The 17,783-nt window shown below is 37.8% G+C and overlaps 1 protein-coding gene across 1 annotated transcript in view; it reads left to right on the forward strand.

The window, feature by feature from the left end:
- ARHGAP6 (Rho GTPase activating protein 6) overlaps nt 1–17,783 on the forward strand; it is a 165,289-nt gene that overhangs the window by 140,574 nt on the left and 6,932 nt on the right. Inside the window, exons 7-10 of the mRNA XM_030477470.1 lie at nt 2,438–2,588; nt 3,719–3,867; nt 7,152–7,331; nt 12,786–12,883. Of these exons, the coding sequence (XP_030333330.1) occupies nt 2,438–2,588; nt 3,719–3,867; nt 7,152–7,331; nt 12,786–12,883 (578 nt within the window). The remainder of the gene's footprint in view (nt 1–2,437; nt 2,589–3,718; nt 3,868–7,151; nt 7,332–12,785; nt 12,884–17,783) is intronic.

A 17,783-nucleotide genomic window follows, 5' to 3' on the forward strand; every position in this document is an offset into this window, starting at 1 on the left:
TCAATGTCAAAACATATATTATCATTCAGGGGTGAGTACAGTTGCATCATACCTCTGGAGAAAAAGCAGAGGGCTTGTATCATTTACTTGTAAACTAAGCCTTACTTTGAACATCTATGACTTTCACCAACTTTTCTTTTACTGTGTTTTCAAAAGCTGAGGAAATTAAAAGATTTGGGTATTTATATATTCTGTTACATAGACTAATATATTTCATTAAACAACACGGAAGCATCAGCTTGGCTCTTGCAGTTGCAATAATAAATGCTGTCAACATGAACACATGGGAAAGTCTGGATTCAATTAAAATTCCACTCATTTTCTGAACCATTGAAAGCCAAACCCAGTACTCAGATTTTGGTGTGCTTTTGCAGCTGTTCATTAGTTTTTCTTGTGTAGAAAGTAGGCATAGTTTTGTTTCCCTTCCTTCCCTAGTTAGAAAATGTCCTATTTCAACTATGGTTTGTTGCAATAAATACATAAGTAAATGCATGTGCCAGTGGGAAGAGAAAATCTAGAACAAGTATGTCTATTACAAACCACCTCCTTAACATTCAGTGGGGCGTAGAACAAAGCAACCTCCAGACCCTGAGGTTGAAAAGCGACATGGCTGGAGCTCCGCAGTCCCGTCCCCTCTCCCAACACAGATGTCCTCAGCTCTCATGTCTTAAGCACCCGTGGATGCTTAAGGTGTATTTTCGAAAATTCTGAAAGTATTTCCTGTGAATGAAGTCTGAGACACCTAAAGTTTAAACTTAGAAATGTACACTTTTTAACAGCTGTGATACCTGGGCCTGAAATGTGGCTCTGATATTGTGCTAATTAGGACATCTTGGTAGGCCGCACAGGATATCAGATCAGAAGTGCCATATTCAAGTCTGTATCAGTAATTTATGATTTAGACAGCTATTTGGGAAGTCTAAATTTCTGATGCAGTGCTAATCTGTTCCCTGAGCTGCTTTTGGGCAGTAAGTGCAGAAGCAATTTGGTGCTCTGCAGGGGTGCTCTGCATTTGCCACCAGTCTGAAGAGTAGAATTGAGCTGGGAGTGAAATTCCCAAGTTGGCAATGGAAAAATCCTTGACCACAAATCAGCAGGGCGAAGCATAATGCTAGATAAAGAACAAATTCTGGTCTTCAGAGCATGATTATTCATTATTAGTAATGACTAATATTAATGATGTTAAAAGCAGCCTTAATAGATTAGAAGGGAGGATGCAGTTTTTATAAAATACCTTTCACACCTGTTATGAAAGCACAATTTCAGCTGAAAATATGGGATTTTCTGCATTCCTCCACACTATACACACTCAAGATAGATTTGCCTATGATCAAGATTTGCCACAGATTATCACAGACACATAGTTTGCTTGTAATTTACCTTCTTTCTTCTTTTTGATATGTCTGTAATAATCCTGGTAAGAAAGCTGATAACTCAGATTTCCTCTTGTTTACTGAGATTAGATATAATTAATCTCTGAGAAGATGTATGTGAGATTATGATACCTCAGAATATTAGCAAAGATACAAAATTTTCATAGGAAATAGTTTTAAAACATCTTGACTATTTGCAAAATCAAAGAGAGTAAAAGGTGGAGCTCTCAGCCTGAAGAAATTGTTCTACTCTTGGTCCTGGGAAATCTCTCCAGAGAGGCAGCCTTTTCTTTTTTTTTTTTTTTTTAATCTTTTCATGAGGCAGGTGTGGAAGAAGGATTTATTCAGCCTTTGAGAAGTGTGATGCCTTTGAATTATACAGAATTTGTCTGAGGACTGTAGCTGGAAAAAGTAGTCATACCTCATAATGATGTTAGCTTGCTTTTTGTTAACACCCTAATGATGTTCACTTAGTGAATATAACTAAATTAGGAAGGCAGAACAAGATGTGTGTGGAAAGATGCCATGAAGTCTTAGTGAACTTAGCTGCTTACTGCTTATGCTTAAATACTGTCCTAAATAACGAGAGAAATGTGAGTTTGGTGGATGTTAACATTGCTTATTATTAATTTTTTATACAAAAAAGTAAATGTTACAAAATGTAATTTTAGTCTTTCTGGTCCTAAAATCTAGGGATAATGCAGGAAGGTGGTACAAGAAAGCCTTTTCTTGCTGTTTTCCTTGTTTGCTCTGGTTTCTTCCTTTGATATTAATCTCAGAGTTCTGCAAAAAAATATATTTACTTGGGCATATTTTTTTGTAAAGGAGTTCCATATATTTTCTGGAAAGAAATGATTGTATTTTATTACAGTCAGTAGAAACCGTATGTATCATGGAACAAGCAGCAATTAGACATTAATTATATCTTTGACCTGACCGAAAACTAGTCATATCCAAACCTGAAAGTGAAAATGAACAGATCTACATCTGAAAAGATTTTCTGTGTTGGAATGTACTAATTGGGACAATAAGTGACTGTGTCTTTGTGTCATGATCTCTTTCAGTTACGTGAAGAGTTTGACCGCGGCATAGATGTTGTATTAGACGAAGAGCACAGCATTCATGATGTTGCTGCTTTGTTAAAGGAATTTCTGCGTGACATGCCTGACCCACTTCTCACCAGAGAACTTTACACACCTTTCATCAACACTCTCTGTGAGCTCTACAGCATCTTGATTTACTGATTCTTCAAAAGCTTACTTGTTTGAATTCTTCGATCTCTACTAACCATATTCTATTCTTCTGTACATTTAATACTCTAGCCTTTATTTGCTCCAAATATTTGTGTAGTATAAATTTGCTGAGATCTTTCCTTGGTTTTCTTACCAGTTAAGTATAGCCCAGAAAACTAGAACAACAAAGATTTAACTTATTATACCTATTTTTGCATTTGTATATATAGGATATGATCCGTATTATCTTTTAAATCCTGACCTTTTCATTGGTTCAGCAGTAGCAGGTGACAGACTCACATTTGAATCCTGGTATCTTAGCACTATTAATGCTTTTAAAGCTGTTCACTGGCCAAAATTCCAGTCTGGCCTCAAAAATTAGTTTCAAAAGCTCAAGTTTCATCATAGTTAACGGTCCTCAAAGCCACCCTATGAAATACTCCCAAATGTGTTGCCTAAGACCTGAGTGCAGACTATCACAGGTTTGAGAAAAGTAAAGTTGGACCCTTCAAGCTTAAGCTGCTGCCTGGTATGTGTTCTTCAGATTCTTTCTAGCCCTTATGTCTGAGATCCTGCCTTTGTCCCAGCTTTGTCGTTGGCTACCATTGCATTTTAGATGGCTAAAGTGATGGTTGTTGCAGAACATCCTTCATATCTCTAATTGCTTTTCCAGTCTCTCTGTTACTTCTGCGAGATGTGAAATTGTAAGAAAACCCATTTAAAATGGCTAAAGCGTAAACCTGACTGCAATGCTTCCCAACAGTGTCCCGTATATACCAGTAGCTCTACCTAAATAAATTTAGTAAGAAGATAATTAAGCAGAATTGTTGTGTGCAGTGACAGTGGTGGAGTGTGCAACATGGATTTTGCTCTCTGAGAAAAGATCCTATGACCCTGTGAGCAAAAAGTTGACCAACCAAGGCAAAAACCCTATAATGGTATTTGTTACACTTTTGATATGTCCTTAGAGTTTCTCTTTTTCTTCTGACTTGTAAGTAAAGATCCTTAAACAAAGCTATTCTTACACCTTCCTTTGGGCTGGTAACAGTATATTTGTTCTGCTTTCAGGCTAGTTGGAGTGATTTTCTTAGAATGTATTTTTTCCCCTCTTAGTATTAGAGCCAGATGAACAGCTAAGCACCTTACAGCTTCTCATTTATCTTCTACCTCCCTGTAACTGCGATACCCTACACCGGCTGCTGCAGTTCCTTTCCACAGTGGCTGGCCACGCAGAAGACACCACAGACAAAGATGGCCAAGAGGTAAGTCCTGGTCACTTGTGTCCTTTGACTTTGCTTTATTCGTGATCTGAAATGAGATATTTAAAGCTGCGAAACAAACACGGTGGTGACATACCCTTGAAAGATGGAAGAGATTTCATATTATTGCCGGCAGATTTGCCATTTAGCTGTTTACTGTGTTCTTAGGGATGTGAAACTGTAATTTTTATAGGACTTAATTAGTGAAGCATCTACCAGTTCCTTTGGGAGATTCACAGCATCGTAGACCTTGTTGTTAACTTCTAATGTTATTCATCCTTCCCCATTACTCCCCCTTCTTTTATCCTGTTATATTCTATGGACAAAATATAGCAAAAAGTGACAGGCATTCAAGAGTATGCATTTTCATTCTCTTTTTGTTCTCTCTTGTTGCTTTCTTACATGACCTTTGGACTTAGCAGTTCATTTCTTGGCTCCCTTTAGCTTCCTTGTGTGAACTGGGTAATGAAGAATAAAAAATAAAGGACAAGAACTCCAGCTGTGTCCTTGCAACTGACAGACTTAAACACTAGTTGGAGTCAGGGTCCATCTTTGCTATGTTCCTTCTGTTGCATTCTGGACCAAATTCAGTGAGAGGCTGGAGTGACCCACACTGCAGAGACAAGAACACCCATAGCTGGATGGCTGAGCTGTACTTCTGAACATTCACATGTGTGTATCTGCACCATTCACACTAGAGAAGATGTGAAAATCCAGGCTTCCCATTTTCTACTAGGAAAATGCTTGAACTAGGGTACTGCTCTGCCAAAGGTGGTGAATCTGTTAGCTTCGAGTGTGATGGATACAGTCTGTCACTGCTTGGCAAAATTGCACCACTTTATCTGTGGGAAAGACTTCTCTGTCATCTAAATAGCAGTAAAGACTACTTCTGAGGTTGCTTCTGAGACTCTTCTGAAACTCCTAGAGAATTTTGTCTTCCAGATGGAATTTTGTCTTCCTGATGAATTCAGTCAAATTTGGACACCTTCTGCTGTTGGCTGGTTTTAACAATTGCCACTTTGAGACTGAGTTTTGCAGAATTTCTGCCTCAAGTCCTAACTTCCAATGTGCTGTATGTGACTTCAAGGCCTATTTCACTTTAAAATCAACTTTAAGTGCTTTTATTTCTGCCCTTAGCAAGGAGTTGATTAAACACCTACACCACTGTAATAAAAGTATTTTAAAAAAGCAGCTCATAACAATTTTACTGCACTTAAAAACATGTATAAGACAGCTAAGGTCATGGTCTCTATGGTCCCGCGAAGAATTCTTGGTTAGTTCAGGAATATGCCCAAGAGGATCTTATTGCAGGGCTAGAGAATACTGCTGAAAAGAGTTGGTTCGGCCCGACAGTTGTACTAAAGGCATTTTCATTCCCCTTAACAGTACATCAGCTCTGCTACAGGTATTTTGGCAAGCCAAATTTATGTCAGCTGTCTTGGCAGTATTCTAAGCATCAGGAATATTATGTGCAATTGGATACCTTTTATAGATAATACAGTATTCTGCTTGCAATTAAGCTATTCATGAATAATTAAACAAATAAAGGCATACTGGGCAGGAGAAAGTACTTTATCAGACTGTTTGCTATCACTGGAAGGAAAACAACCAGGCTTTCACACACAGGCCCTCTTCACAATTTCTTTCAAAAGCCCTTCTATCACAAAGATGAAGATGGATGACTAACTTTATTAATAATGTTTACAACATTTTTTTTCAGGGATGCCCTGAGGCTGCCCTTAAGAAAAGACTCACTGTTTCTACAAAGAGCCTGCACATGCAGATCCAGGCACAGCCGGAGGCTGCCCCTGGCACTCTTGAGGCACTGTGTGCCTGTGCATCCTTGGTGGCTCAGTACTCTGACAGTGTTTAAAAGGCAGGTCACCCAAAAAACAGCCAGGTGCACAGTGGTGCACAAATAAGGGAACGTGCTGTACTCACGGTCATGCTAAGATGAGTCTCTAAACAAAGAGCCAACATGGTTTTTATGAGTGCCCATGCACCTACATAGTGCACATGTCTTTCCAAGATTGCCCAGTAGTCCCACCAATAAAAGGACAAGCTCCTTTTGCTGTCATCCCTATGCTGTATAGTTGAGCTCTTCAGAAAACAAACCAGGTGCTGTCAGTGCACAGTTGTAAGCTTGGCTAGAGTATTCAGTAAATCCCCAAATAAAAAATAAGTAAATACTACTTTGAAAAGATTAGTTTTGTACCATTCATTTCTTCAAATGCTAATTTTACTGCCTCTTTTTGGTGCATCTTTCTGTCCTTTTTTTAAATTAATTAATTCAAAGGTAACTGAAACAAATGAAAAGCAACTTTCATGATATTTTTTTGTTCTTTAAAAAAAGCCTGCAAGAAATACTGCATCAACAGCTGAAATTCACTTACAGTCATATAGTCAAACTGCTGGCATCTTCTGCATTCCCAGAATAGCAACCAAGTGGGGACACGGACAGGAAACACATGACCCCTGCTTTTTGTTCTGTTAAAAGAATAGAAGGAGAAAAAAAGTAGTCTAATCACAAATACGATGATGAAAATTTTCATTTAATAACCTATATGACATTTTTCAGATAATTTCTGGCTAGTCTAGTATGTATTCCTAGCCTTCTACTTCCTCCAAAATCAGGTCACTATCGCTTCTTTGAGCAGAGGTATAAAAGCAGGAAAATAAGAAAAAAGAAACCCCAAAACAAACAAACAAAAAAACCCCAAACGAAAATCCACCCAACAAGTAAACATTTGGCATGTCCTAGGAAACAAGCAAAAGGGCAGGAACATACTAATGAAAATAATAAGCATGCTGCTTATTATCTAAACTCTTTAAACATTCAAAAGTATGGTTTTCTTCACTGTATCTTTTTCAGATCATGTGTGCTACTGGAGGAAGCTAACAGTTTTCAGTATTTGCTCCTAAAAGACAGTAATATGCTTGAGGTGGTGAAGCAGGGAGGTTTCCCTGAGTTCAGAAGTATGTCACTGCCAAATTTCTGGGGAATTAAGGGCAGGCAGCACTTCCACCTTCTGCTCTTCCAATCCACTTGAAAACGGATCCAGAAAATCCACAGTGCTTGTTGCAGATATCCAAACAGGGTGTTTCAACATTTCTAAGGATTGTTCATTTTTTATTTGACTAGCACTCTGGTTTTGATGAATGAAGCATCTGCCAAATCAGGGGGGAGAGAAAGAGAGTGTATGTGTGTGTGTGTAGATGTGCGTATATACATATCTGTATATATTAGACCCTGGAAGACCCCACCTCATTTATATTCTGTTTTCTAGATTACTGGGAACAAAATGACATCACTTAATCTGGCTACCATCTTTGGCCCTAATTTGTTGCACAAGCAGAAATCTACAGACAAGGAATTCTCAGTTCAGAGCTCCGCTCGAGCTGAAGAGAGTACTGCTATCATAGCTGTTGTACAAAAGATGATTGAAAACTATGAAGCCCTTTTCATGGTAGGTGGATGTTTCTTCACATTACTCGTATGCATTTTTAAGTTAAATGAGGAAATACCTGGCTGGTATTAGAGTAGACTAGGAGGAAATAAACTGAGGAAACTGCATTAAATTAGGGTCATAGAACCGTAGAATGTTTGTGTTGGAAGGGACCTTAAAGATCATCCAGTTCCAACTCCCCTTCTGTGGGCAGAGACACCTTCCACTAGACCAGGTGTTCAAAGCCCCATCCAACCTGGCCTTGAACACTGTCAGGGATGGGGCAGCCACAACTTCTCTGGGCTACTTGTTCCACTGCCTCACCACCTTCATAATGAAGAATTTTTTCATAAAATAATTAGGAATAATTGGTAGAAATATTATTGGGTCAATTATTATTAGTAGAAAAAGTAGTCTGTTGTCAAGGAGAGTGCTTTGAAGGAAACTGTAGTGTTAAAAATGTGTTGCCTGGGATGGTTTCTATGAAGATAAGAGTATCTTCGTTAGAACTTTTCTGTGTAAATGATGGGGTTGGCTATTCACTTGTACACTGAACAATGCACCACCATTGCTCGTTAGTTTTGAAGACAAGACTGAAAATAAACTTTTCACTTCTTGGTTTTGGAAGTCAGAGAGACAGTTTTTCTGCAGGGAGTAAGAGATCCTTCGTTAAGGAACAGCCTCCCATACCGAAGACTTTCTTGTTGGTTGGGTGGGAAGGAAGGACAAAGCTTTATCGTTTGTCAGTTGGATAAGGGGAGTAAAACATGAATCTGGGTTGTTCCTCAATTCCTTTCTGTTCTCTTGCTGAAGTGAGGAAGTTCATAAAAAGGATGATGACTTTAAACTTGCACGTGTTGTTTACTTAAGATGTGGCTTAGTTAAATCACATTCCTTGTGCTTAGAAGTTACCTGAACAGTTCATTCTGTGGCTTTACTTTTTCCTCTTTTTGTCTACAGAATTATAGGTCAGCTCAGTATGACTTGTGCCTGAGAGAGCCCTGCCCTCAGGTAGCAGAGGCCAGTCAGACCTAGTGATGGGCACTATCCTGTCTTCATTTTAGGAGGCATACATGTCTTAACCAGTAGTCTAGAAAAGGTGAAAATAGTTGTGTCTTGAAACTAAGCAGCAGTGTATGATACACTGAGGACATCAGTTCCCAGAGCAAGAGGAAGAATACTGTGGAACTACTTCAGTGCTCCAGCAAAGCTGGGTGCTGGATACCTTGATGGGAGAAGGTGGTCAAGCCTGGACTGTGGGCATGTGGGACTGATGGCCACATAGTACTGTAAGGGGAAGGTGTCTACCAGGTTTCAACAGGGAAAAGAGCATGAGAAAGCAGTCATGAGCCCTGCCTATCAGTCTTAGCCTCAGATGAACTTCTTTGTGGTTTTCTCGTCTTTTCCATCACACTGTATTGCCTTTCATTGTATCCTTTGCTTTATTTTTATTCTTATTCCAGTGAGACACTCAGCAGTATTTTTTTTTTTTTTTTTTTAATGCTTTTCACTGTTTGCGGAAACGTCAGGTGCTAATTTTCCTTCCACAGCAGGAAAAGAAAGGAATAGAACTGCACTCTTGTGCGAAGGTCTGCTGGCCCAGTGTGTGGATGACATTAGCAAGTTAAAAATAATACTTGATATTTTCTTTTGTTGTTTCTCTTTAAGAACATTTTACAGCACAACTACATCTCAGCACATCATACTTAGACACACATTCTGACTTTCAGTGTGGAAAAGGTGGGGCTTAGTGTTAGTCTAACCTACATATGGTCTCTTTTAACTGTGACAGATTTTTTCCTTTATTCCTTTATCTCTTCAGTGCTTGCGTTTTCATTGGAAAGTTAAACAAAGTGTGGGGGGAAAAAAAGGAGGGTTTTTTTTGTTTTCCAGAGTAGCTTTTTAGATTGTGGAGGAAGATTAGAATCAGATTTCAAAATCAGAGGCTATCTGCATGTGAGAGAAGGACAAACCAACCTATCACAGACACCCTCCTGAAAGCTGAAATACATGCATGTGAAATGTGTAGAAATGTCTACCAGTTGAGGGTCTCTGGGTATTTTCCCTCTTCCCATTGCCATAGTTTAACAAACAACATGGCAAGGTCTGCCTGTTTTCTGGAGTAGTGTGTAGACTCGCATGATACTTGATCTGTAGTATTGTGTCAAATTGCTCGTAGTTCATGTTTTATAAAGCTTCTACCAGGGTCGTCTTTCATCTTTTTCATGTTTTCTTTGGCAGCACAGAGACACTCTTCGTATTCTGAAGACAATTAGCCCAGTGCATCATTTGGTAATAGATGCATCAAAAGGAAAAGACTTGTACATGTAATTGTAGTAAAACTGATCATTTGGAATCAGGCAGCAGCAATTCGTTTTCCAAACCCATGGGAATGGGGCCAAACCAGAACTGCTGTTTGTACTTGACATTTATGCTACTTACAAAAGGAAAACATCTGGACTCAAGTATTCAGCTGTAGCTATAACATACAGCGTATTGCTGCTAAGGTGGTTTTGTGTTTGGGTTTTGTTATTTTTTTTCCCCTGTTACTTTTGTGTATGGAGAGGTTATAAAACTGATTGGCTTCAGCATTGAAACTAGAACAACATTTCTGAAATAAAACCTAGGAGATCGGATGTGTTGTGGCTCCCTGACCACAATATCATAATGGTTCTGATGCATTGATGAGTTAAGAAGGTTGTGTTTGTCAGGACAACCCAGGACTGTTTTTTTAAGCAACTATTATTGACATCAGTAATATGCAAACATGTGGATTTCATATAGAAGATGGATTCTGACCTTGCTTCATTGAGGTTAAGGCCTTTCATATCCAATTCTTGTCTGTTTCAGTGAGTCTTAGGAATACATGAAAACATTTTATGGGAATATACAAAGGACTGTTCTTTGCCAGTCTCTGAACTATGCCCAGTAGCTGAATGTGGGGAGGCACAATTCAACCCCACTTTGTCTCATTGCCTTTGACTTGGCATGGAGGATAGAGAAGAGCAGCTTGATCATGTATTTTCATCTACAAGCACCCAAATCCAGGCCTGCTTCAAAGAAGCACTGAGATTTCTTATTTTTACTGTTAAAAGCTACCTTGGCCTCCCCGTTGCGGGGGCTGTCACATGCTGCCTGTCTGTGTCACATCAGTAGCAAGAGTCAGCACAAAGGAGGCACTTCAAGGGTCTCTCTACCCTTTTGTGTCTCAATAGCTATGACTTATGTAGCACCCAGCCTCAAAATCTCAGAATGTCTATTACTCTGCTGGAGTCTTGACAACCCCAGAGGCTTCTGGTCTGTCCCAGTATGTGCTCAACAGCTGTTATTTCAGCAGTGCCTTAGCTTCCCTTCTGTCACTGAATTTCAAGTTCTCATCCATCTACTCAGCCACAACTGCCAGTTAAAAAATTAATTCAATAATAGTTATTAAAACTCTGTAACTTCTTTCTGAGATACCAGTAGTTCTCTGAGTGTAAGTTTATAATTACATGCATAGCATTTCTACATTTGCAAGTTAGCTAGCTAAACTGAAGTAAATTGCTGCACAGGAGGAAACCCAAAACCCAGTAGATATCTAGCAAGGAAACCATCAGTACAAATTGAGTTAAGTATCATAGATTAATATAGATTATTCTGTCAGATAAAAGTCCTATATCTCAATAGAACTGTTAGGTTTGGGTTTTGCAGATGCTTTCAGTTGGAACTGAACTTCCTGCTGGAACTTTTTCAGATTCTTTTTTAGGTAATGAAAGACTGATTTATTTATTTTTATTTTTTTTTTAATAATGGAAAATATAGTTTTATTTTTCTGACAAAGTCTTCTCAGTAGATTCTTACAAGTTCATCAACTTAATATAAAGCTGAATAGACATACAGAAAGACATGGGTTCTGCTTTACCCTCAAAGTTTATCTGGAGTTTATGGTACTGTACAGAAGGACTGTCTAAACAGAAGTTGCAGCACACCAGGTTTCCAAATATGTACTCCTATGAAGAGAAGATAATTTATTTAAACACTGGTATATCAATGACCATCAGTAAGGTATTTTTCCAGCTTAGAGGCTAAATACAATTTTCAAAAAAGGAATATGTGGTCACAGGAGTTTTCCATAGAGATTTTGGATCAATTTGAACTAAATGATGCATATCTTCAGTTATTTTCAAATTATTTCCGTTTTTAAAGAAATATGCCTTTTCTGTAACTTGACTCCCTAAATACCTCCCAAAATGAGGTATTCCCCTGAGGAATCTATTAGTAATTCTATTCCTATTTCCCAGGAAATGTCAGGGAGAACAAATGGCCCATGCAGTGTGACCTGAAGGTCAAGAGATTCAGGCTCTGACAAATTGCATCCAGAAGCATATTGTACAGTTGATGACCCCTTGCTGAGATTGTCTTGCCTCCAGCTCCGTCATGAGTGAACCTGGGCTGTTAGTTCAAGTTTCTCAGATGGTTTCATCTGTTTCGTTACTTTTAAGGTTGAGTTGAATGTTCCATCATGATGTAGGCAAACTCACTTAAGGATTTATAAGGCTTATGTAAAATGCAGTTGAAAGCACAGAGTTTACTTTGGCAGGTTTTGGAGTCGTGTTCCTGCTGCCTGCCCAGGAGATGTTGCTGGATCCTGCAGCAACTTAAACTATCAAGTATTTTGAAGGTTCATCTCCATCTAAAGTGCACTAGAGAGAGTTTGCAAATCAGAAGGCCAGACTCCAAAGATGAGATAAATTCTGTCTGAGCCTGTCTCTACTATCCAAAGTCCAGAGTGGGTGGAGATCCAACAGGACCCACTTGTAAACCTCAGTTATAGACAGATGAACTCTGTAATTACTCGAGTTCTGAATGAGCATAAGCAGGAATTTAAATGCTTTCAAATCCCAGGATTTGGCCATATGGATACCAGAACATTAATTGTTTATAAGGCATTGTTTAGAAAAATGTTAACCTTTGGCAGCTTTACTGAAATGAAGCAATGTAAGAACTTCATAGGTAGAATAATTACCACAAAACTTCCATATGAGAAGGATATAAGTCAAATGCCACAGAATATATGAAGAAACATTCTCTTTGCTGTGTAATTACATTTCACATTATTTCAAAATAAGGACAGTTGCTTGGAATAGAAATTTGTAAACATTCCCGGATCTTTGAATGGGGATGTGAGATGAGGACCTTAACTGAAGCTTTTGAGATTGTGATACATGAGTAATCCTGCTGTTGCTATCAGACATAATACCCAACTGGATACCAATAGGTTATTCAAGAGTAATCAGCATTTGACATTGTACACAGTGATGTTTAGTTCTACTTCACCTGTTGTAACGTGAAATTTCTCTTTTTAAGTGGAAGCTTCTGAATAGTTATTTTTTTATACTCTTCGTAAATGTACTTGGTCTTTTAGATTAGCGTTGTATCAAAATTAATGTATGTCAAAGGTTATTAATCTCTAACTATTTTCTGTTGTCTTCATAGGTTTCCCCTGACCTACAGAATGAAGTGCTTATTAGCCTATTAGAGACTGATCCAGATGTTGTGGACTATTTGTTGAGGAGGAAAGCTTCCCAGTCATCGTGAGTAATCTGTTTTTTCCCTGTTTCTGCTGGGAATTTCTATCTCCCACTGGAAGTGTTCAGAAGGTTCTAGTTTTCCGCAGCTCTTCTGCACTGTCTACAGTGGAGTAGAAATATCCTCCACATTACACAGACTCCGCCAAAGAAATTATGACTCTTGTACAGTGTTTTGTAAAGACAAATCGTTTCCCGATTCAGAGGAAAGATGACGTTCTGCTGCAGAGAACAGAATGACATGTACATACAAATATTCAGTGCACTATTATCTGACAGGATGTATTCTAGTGATCTGCTGGTTCATGTCTTGGATTTGTTGTAGTCTTCAGTAACAGAAGGCATGTATTACACTATTCTTGAAACACACCCTAGAGTGCCTTAACGCAATCACAGCTAGCTCTTTGACCAGTTCTTTGTTCTTTTCCTATTGTATACATGTAGGACATTGTAAACAAGTCAACTACCACAACACAGAGTTATGGAAACTCTCTGGATATTATTTAATTGTATGCTTTGTGAAAGATCTGAAGAGGAAAAAGAATCACACTGGTCACTGTTGAAATTATGATACATAACATAGTCCAACTTTGTGTATGATGTATATATGCCTACACCCATGTGCCTTAACACTGTGAGTTTGTACATTAGGATTAACGGGATTCCTGGCTTTCTTATGGGACAAACAGTCATTGCCTTTATTCTAGTGAATCCCAATGTCAGATCCCAAAATCACAAAATTTGACAAACTTGCTTTAAGTAATTTGTAAGAGGTTTCCTAGACTCTAAACTTTCTGGGACAGATTGGGCTTTATCTTCCTGTGTGTGTGGAAATTGCCTAGTGCATTCAGAACATAATTAAAATTAAATCTGTACAGTTGGTTAGCTATGACTTTTTTTTTTTTTTTTTTCCTCTCCCCATCAGCATTCTATACTTGGAGGTAATGTAATAGTGTGCCTGGCTTTAAAGGAAGAGGTATAAAAGAAGTAGTGTAATTAACACATGGAGGAAAAAGCTTTCTTCAATTATAAAAATTCAAAACAAAAATATGTGCAGAATATATGATGTATTGTAAAGGATTTTATTAGTTTGACTTAACTACATGAGCTCATAGCATGCAGTAGCAAATTATCTCAGATCATCTGATTTGTGGTAATTGTCTCTGTGTGTTTTCTTAGGATACCACAGACATGAAATAACTTCAGTTAGTTTATGTCTGACTGACAAGTAACCATATGTATACTTAGATCACAACAAATGCAGGATAATTAGAGGTACATTAGCTGCCTTTTACACTTGTTTTACATTTGCCATTAGCCAAGACCACAATTAGCAGAGAAACTGCAAATCACATGGCATATGGTAAAGTCTGGAGAGACTTCTTTCTTTAAGCCCTCAGTTTGGAATGATCATATTATTTCTAACTGAAGCTAATAAAAGCTGTCATGCTGGATTTCAGTGTCTATATAATGTAAAGACATAAAATTGTATCTCGCATGTGGCTACACATATCAATTGAGCATAAATTTGTCACAGATTGTTGTAGGTGTAACAGATTATTGTTAGATCCTGTTTCCTTTAAGTTAATTGACCTTTCCTTGAGCTTCCTTACTTTTAAGCCAGCATGCACACCTACAGGAGAAAATGGATCTTTTGTGCAAAGCTGGTTGCAACTGACAAAAAGAGTTATGTAAGAAAAGGTTACAAAACCAAATAGGAAACGTATAGCTACACTAGTACCAATTTATTGTATTTTCAGTAATGGGCAGATGAAGTACCACTGAGATAGGAAAACCTTACTATCTGTCATTTTTCTTCTACTCTACTGTCATGTAAGTGATTTATTCTTAATGTTAATGAGATATTTTTTCACTGTGATTGCAACTTCTTGGTTAAGATATTCCAGGCAATTAGAGGGAATGCTGCTTTGTGTTATTGCTAGGAGTGTGATGCTCTTAAGAGATGTATCTGTTTCAGAGCATAATCTCAATTTTGAGGCTACATATTTGTTGGTTATTTTTCCTGTAAGAAATGTGAGGCTGCAGACAACAAAGAGATGTTTGTCTTGATTTGATAAAAATGAGCGTTCAAAATACATCCTTACTACTCTTGGAAATTTCGTGGTCAAGTGCTCAAGATCCAAATTCGGATCTGTGAAACAGAAAACTATATATTCTTGAGACAATCGTCATCAGAAAAGCTAGTTGCATAGCATAGAGTATGGAATCAACTTCAAGACTAATATCATATTAATTGCTCTGAAGGTCTTACTTCTGCAATTGCCCTCACATTTCTGCTTTTGATGTCATTACAAATGCTTTCTTCACTCTGATCTAACAGAGAAAACACAATCTCTTTTCCTCCCCAGAGGGGAGGACAAGTCAGATGTTTCTCATCTTTCAGTTCTCTTAAGAGCTGAGCATTGTGAATGGTGTGTCAGGGAGTTTATAGAAGTTGTTCATAGTAAAGCACTAATCACTGTTGGCAGCAATTATGAAGTGTGCTTTTGTCAATGACTTCCCAATTTTTTTGTATGTTGGCTTGATGACAGTGGAATTTGGGTTTTCCAGCTGTAAGATGAAGTATCTTTAACAGAAAAATAAAATTGTTTCTTATGATTATATCATGGGTTAGTAGTCCTTTTAGAGTAAATGAGTTTCAAAGTTACAGAATTTTTTAATGTTTTTGGATGGTGATGATGGGGTTTAATCCATGGTAACCTCTGGCACGAAAGTGAAGCCATACAATAAGCCATCCAGTATGCGTAAATGCAGTTTTCAAAGCTGCAGAGGCTTCCTGAATCATTGAGTCCTCTACCCTATTACAGTAGCAACCATATCGTAATCCTGTAATAATCTCTTTTGTTGGTGGCACCTGTGTTACTCAAATATGTGTGGAAATTACTACTGCATGCTGCCAAGCCATCACACTCTGTATGATTTGCCACTTGTAAGACATAATTGTTTTCCTACTCAGAGGCTTTAATATATAACAGAAAAGGATTTCTGCCAAAAACGGAAAAGGATTTCCTGTTTTGATGACTTTGAGAAAGAAAAGTAGGAATATCCCCAGTAGAAGGAATTATTATTCTTAACATTTTTCCAGTTCACCCATGCAAGTAGACTCTGGTGGATAACATCAGTTCAGAAGGATGTCAGTTAAAAAGGAAATCCCAAGACTCATTTGCAGCATAGTTGATTTTTGTTTTGGAATCTGAAAATGTATTTTTGAACACGTAGCATAGGTTCATTCTGCAGCTTTCAAATCTTTCCTTTTGCACATAACCACTTTTTAAATCTTTTCCTTAACATAGTTCATAACCACTAGAAAATACTTTACTTGCCTTCTCATTTCTCACGTGATAGTGCATAATCTTCTGTTATTCTTTGTGGAGACTGTGATCTGCCCTTAGTCATAGACTGCATATAGGCAAGTGCATATCTTGCACAATATTTACATTTGCCTCCCAATTAAATTTTTCCTCAATGTGTGGGTAGAGAATTTCACAGATATCCTGCAGAAGATGAATTTTGAATTTTAGTAAATATCCCTCTGCTACTGAATTCAAACCATAAAGCAAACAGATACAAAAGTTTTGTTTTGAGGAATATGTAAGAATTCATTCTTTATTTGGAAAGAAGCAAGCCAAAGTCTTTTGCAACTTGTGTTCTGTTTTATTCATAAAGAGCATGGTAAATCTGCAAATGTATGAGATCAATTTTTGCAAGTGTATGAGATCAATCTCCAGAAGTATTCAATCCATTTTGGTGGTCTCTTGTAGTAAGATTGACAGAATCCACAGGCACTTTCTTTGCTTTTTAAAACTATTTTTTCTAAATAAAATTGAAAATGTTATATATAAATTGCATCAGCTTACCAGCAGAAACTGTAAACGAGTTTAGAAACTTGAACATTTGGATCTTTCCAAAGACTTGACAGTTTCCATTCACGTAAATTTTTATCAGAAGCTTTGTCTTGAGAAGAGATAGACTATAACAGATCATTCAAGGTAAGACATGAAATCAGTGTTTCACAAAGCTCAAGTTTATGTTCCCATATTCTTCCATTTCCATCTCCCTTTCCCCTATTCCTTCTGTTACCTTGCCATGGCTAAGTGGTGGTAAATCTCTTTCTTTGCCCTGTGCAACATAGTTAGGTTTTGATCCTACAAAGGCTTATGTGCGATAAGCCTTTGTAGGATTGGTGTCACCATTACTGCCAAGTATGTCTGTATGCTAACAGGGTGAGGTTTAGATGAGATTCAGTCTAGAAAGCTGGAAAGACAGACATATGATGATAGGAAGCCTACCAACATTTCTCCCTTTCTCAAGTCTTTCTGGTTCTTCTAAAATTCCCATCTGATCTTAACTCACACACACTGCACAAGCTTTTTTAGAACTTAGGAGGACAGAAAAGATGAAGTAACGAAAAAAAGAAGACAAAAAAGATTTGTGGTAGAATTTTACACACTGAAAAGACAATAATAATAAGTGTGTGGCTGTTTAGAGATCAGCTTACATTTTGCTCAGCTTCAGTGAGAAGGTGGTATGGGAAATTACATAATTGGGTCATGATTTACCCTTTCTTCTTCTTTCTTAATGACTCCCCAGCGTTACCATACCAACCACACTGTGAATCCTGGGACACCACTACTTTGCCAAATGGCAGCTTTGGTTTTTGAATTGGCCCTCTTTAAAGCTCAGGATCAGTTCAGTGACGGATTTCTTGCTGGGAATTACAAAGGAGTAAACTTAGTTAATTCATTCACAAGAGTTTATGGTGGCTTTTATACTGTGGGGAAGAAAACCACACTGAATAACACAATAATCATGATGTTGAGTGTATATATTTTATGTTTTGGAACATGCAATATGTAAATCAGCGAGAGAAAAAAAACCAAGAGCT

Source organism: Strigops habroptila, chromosome 2 (genome assembly GCF_004027225.2).
Source record: "Strigops habroptila isolate Jane chromosome 2, bStrHab1.2.pri, whole genome shotgun sequence".
NCBI lineage: Eukaryota > Metazoa > Chordata > Aves > Psittaciformes > Psittacidae > Strigops > Strigops habroptila.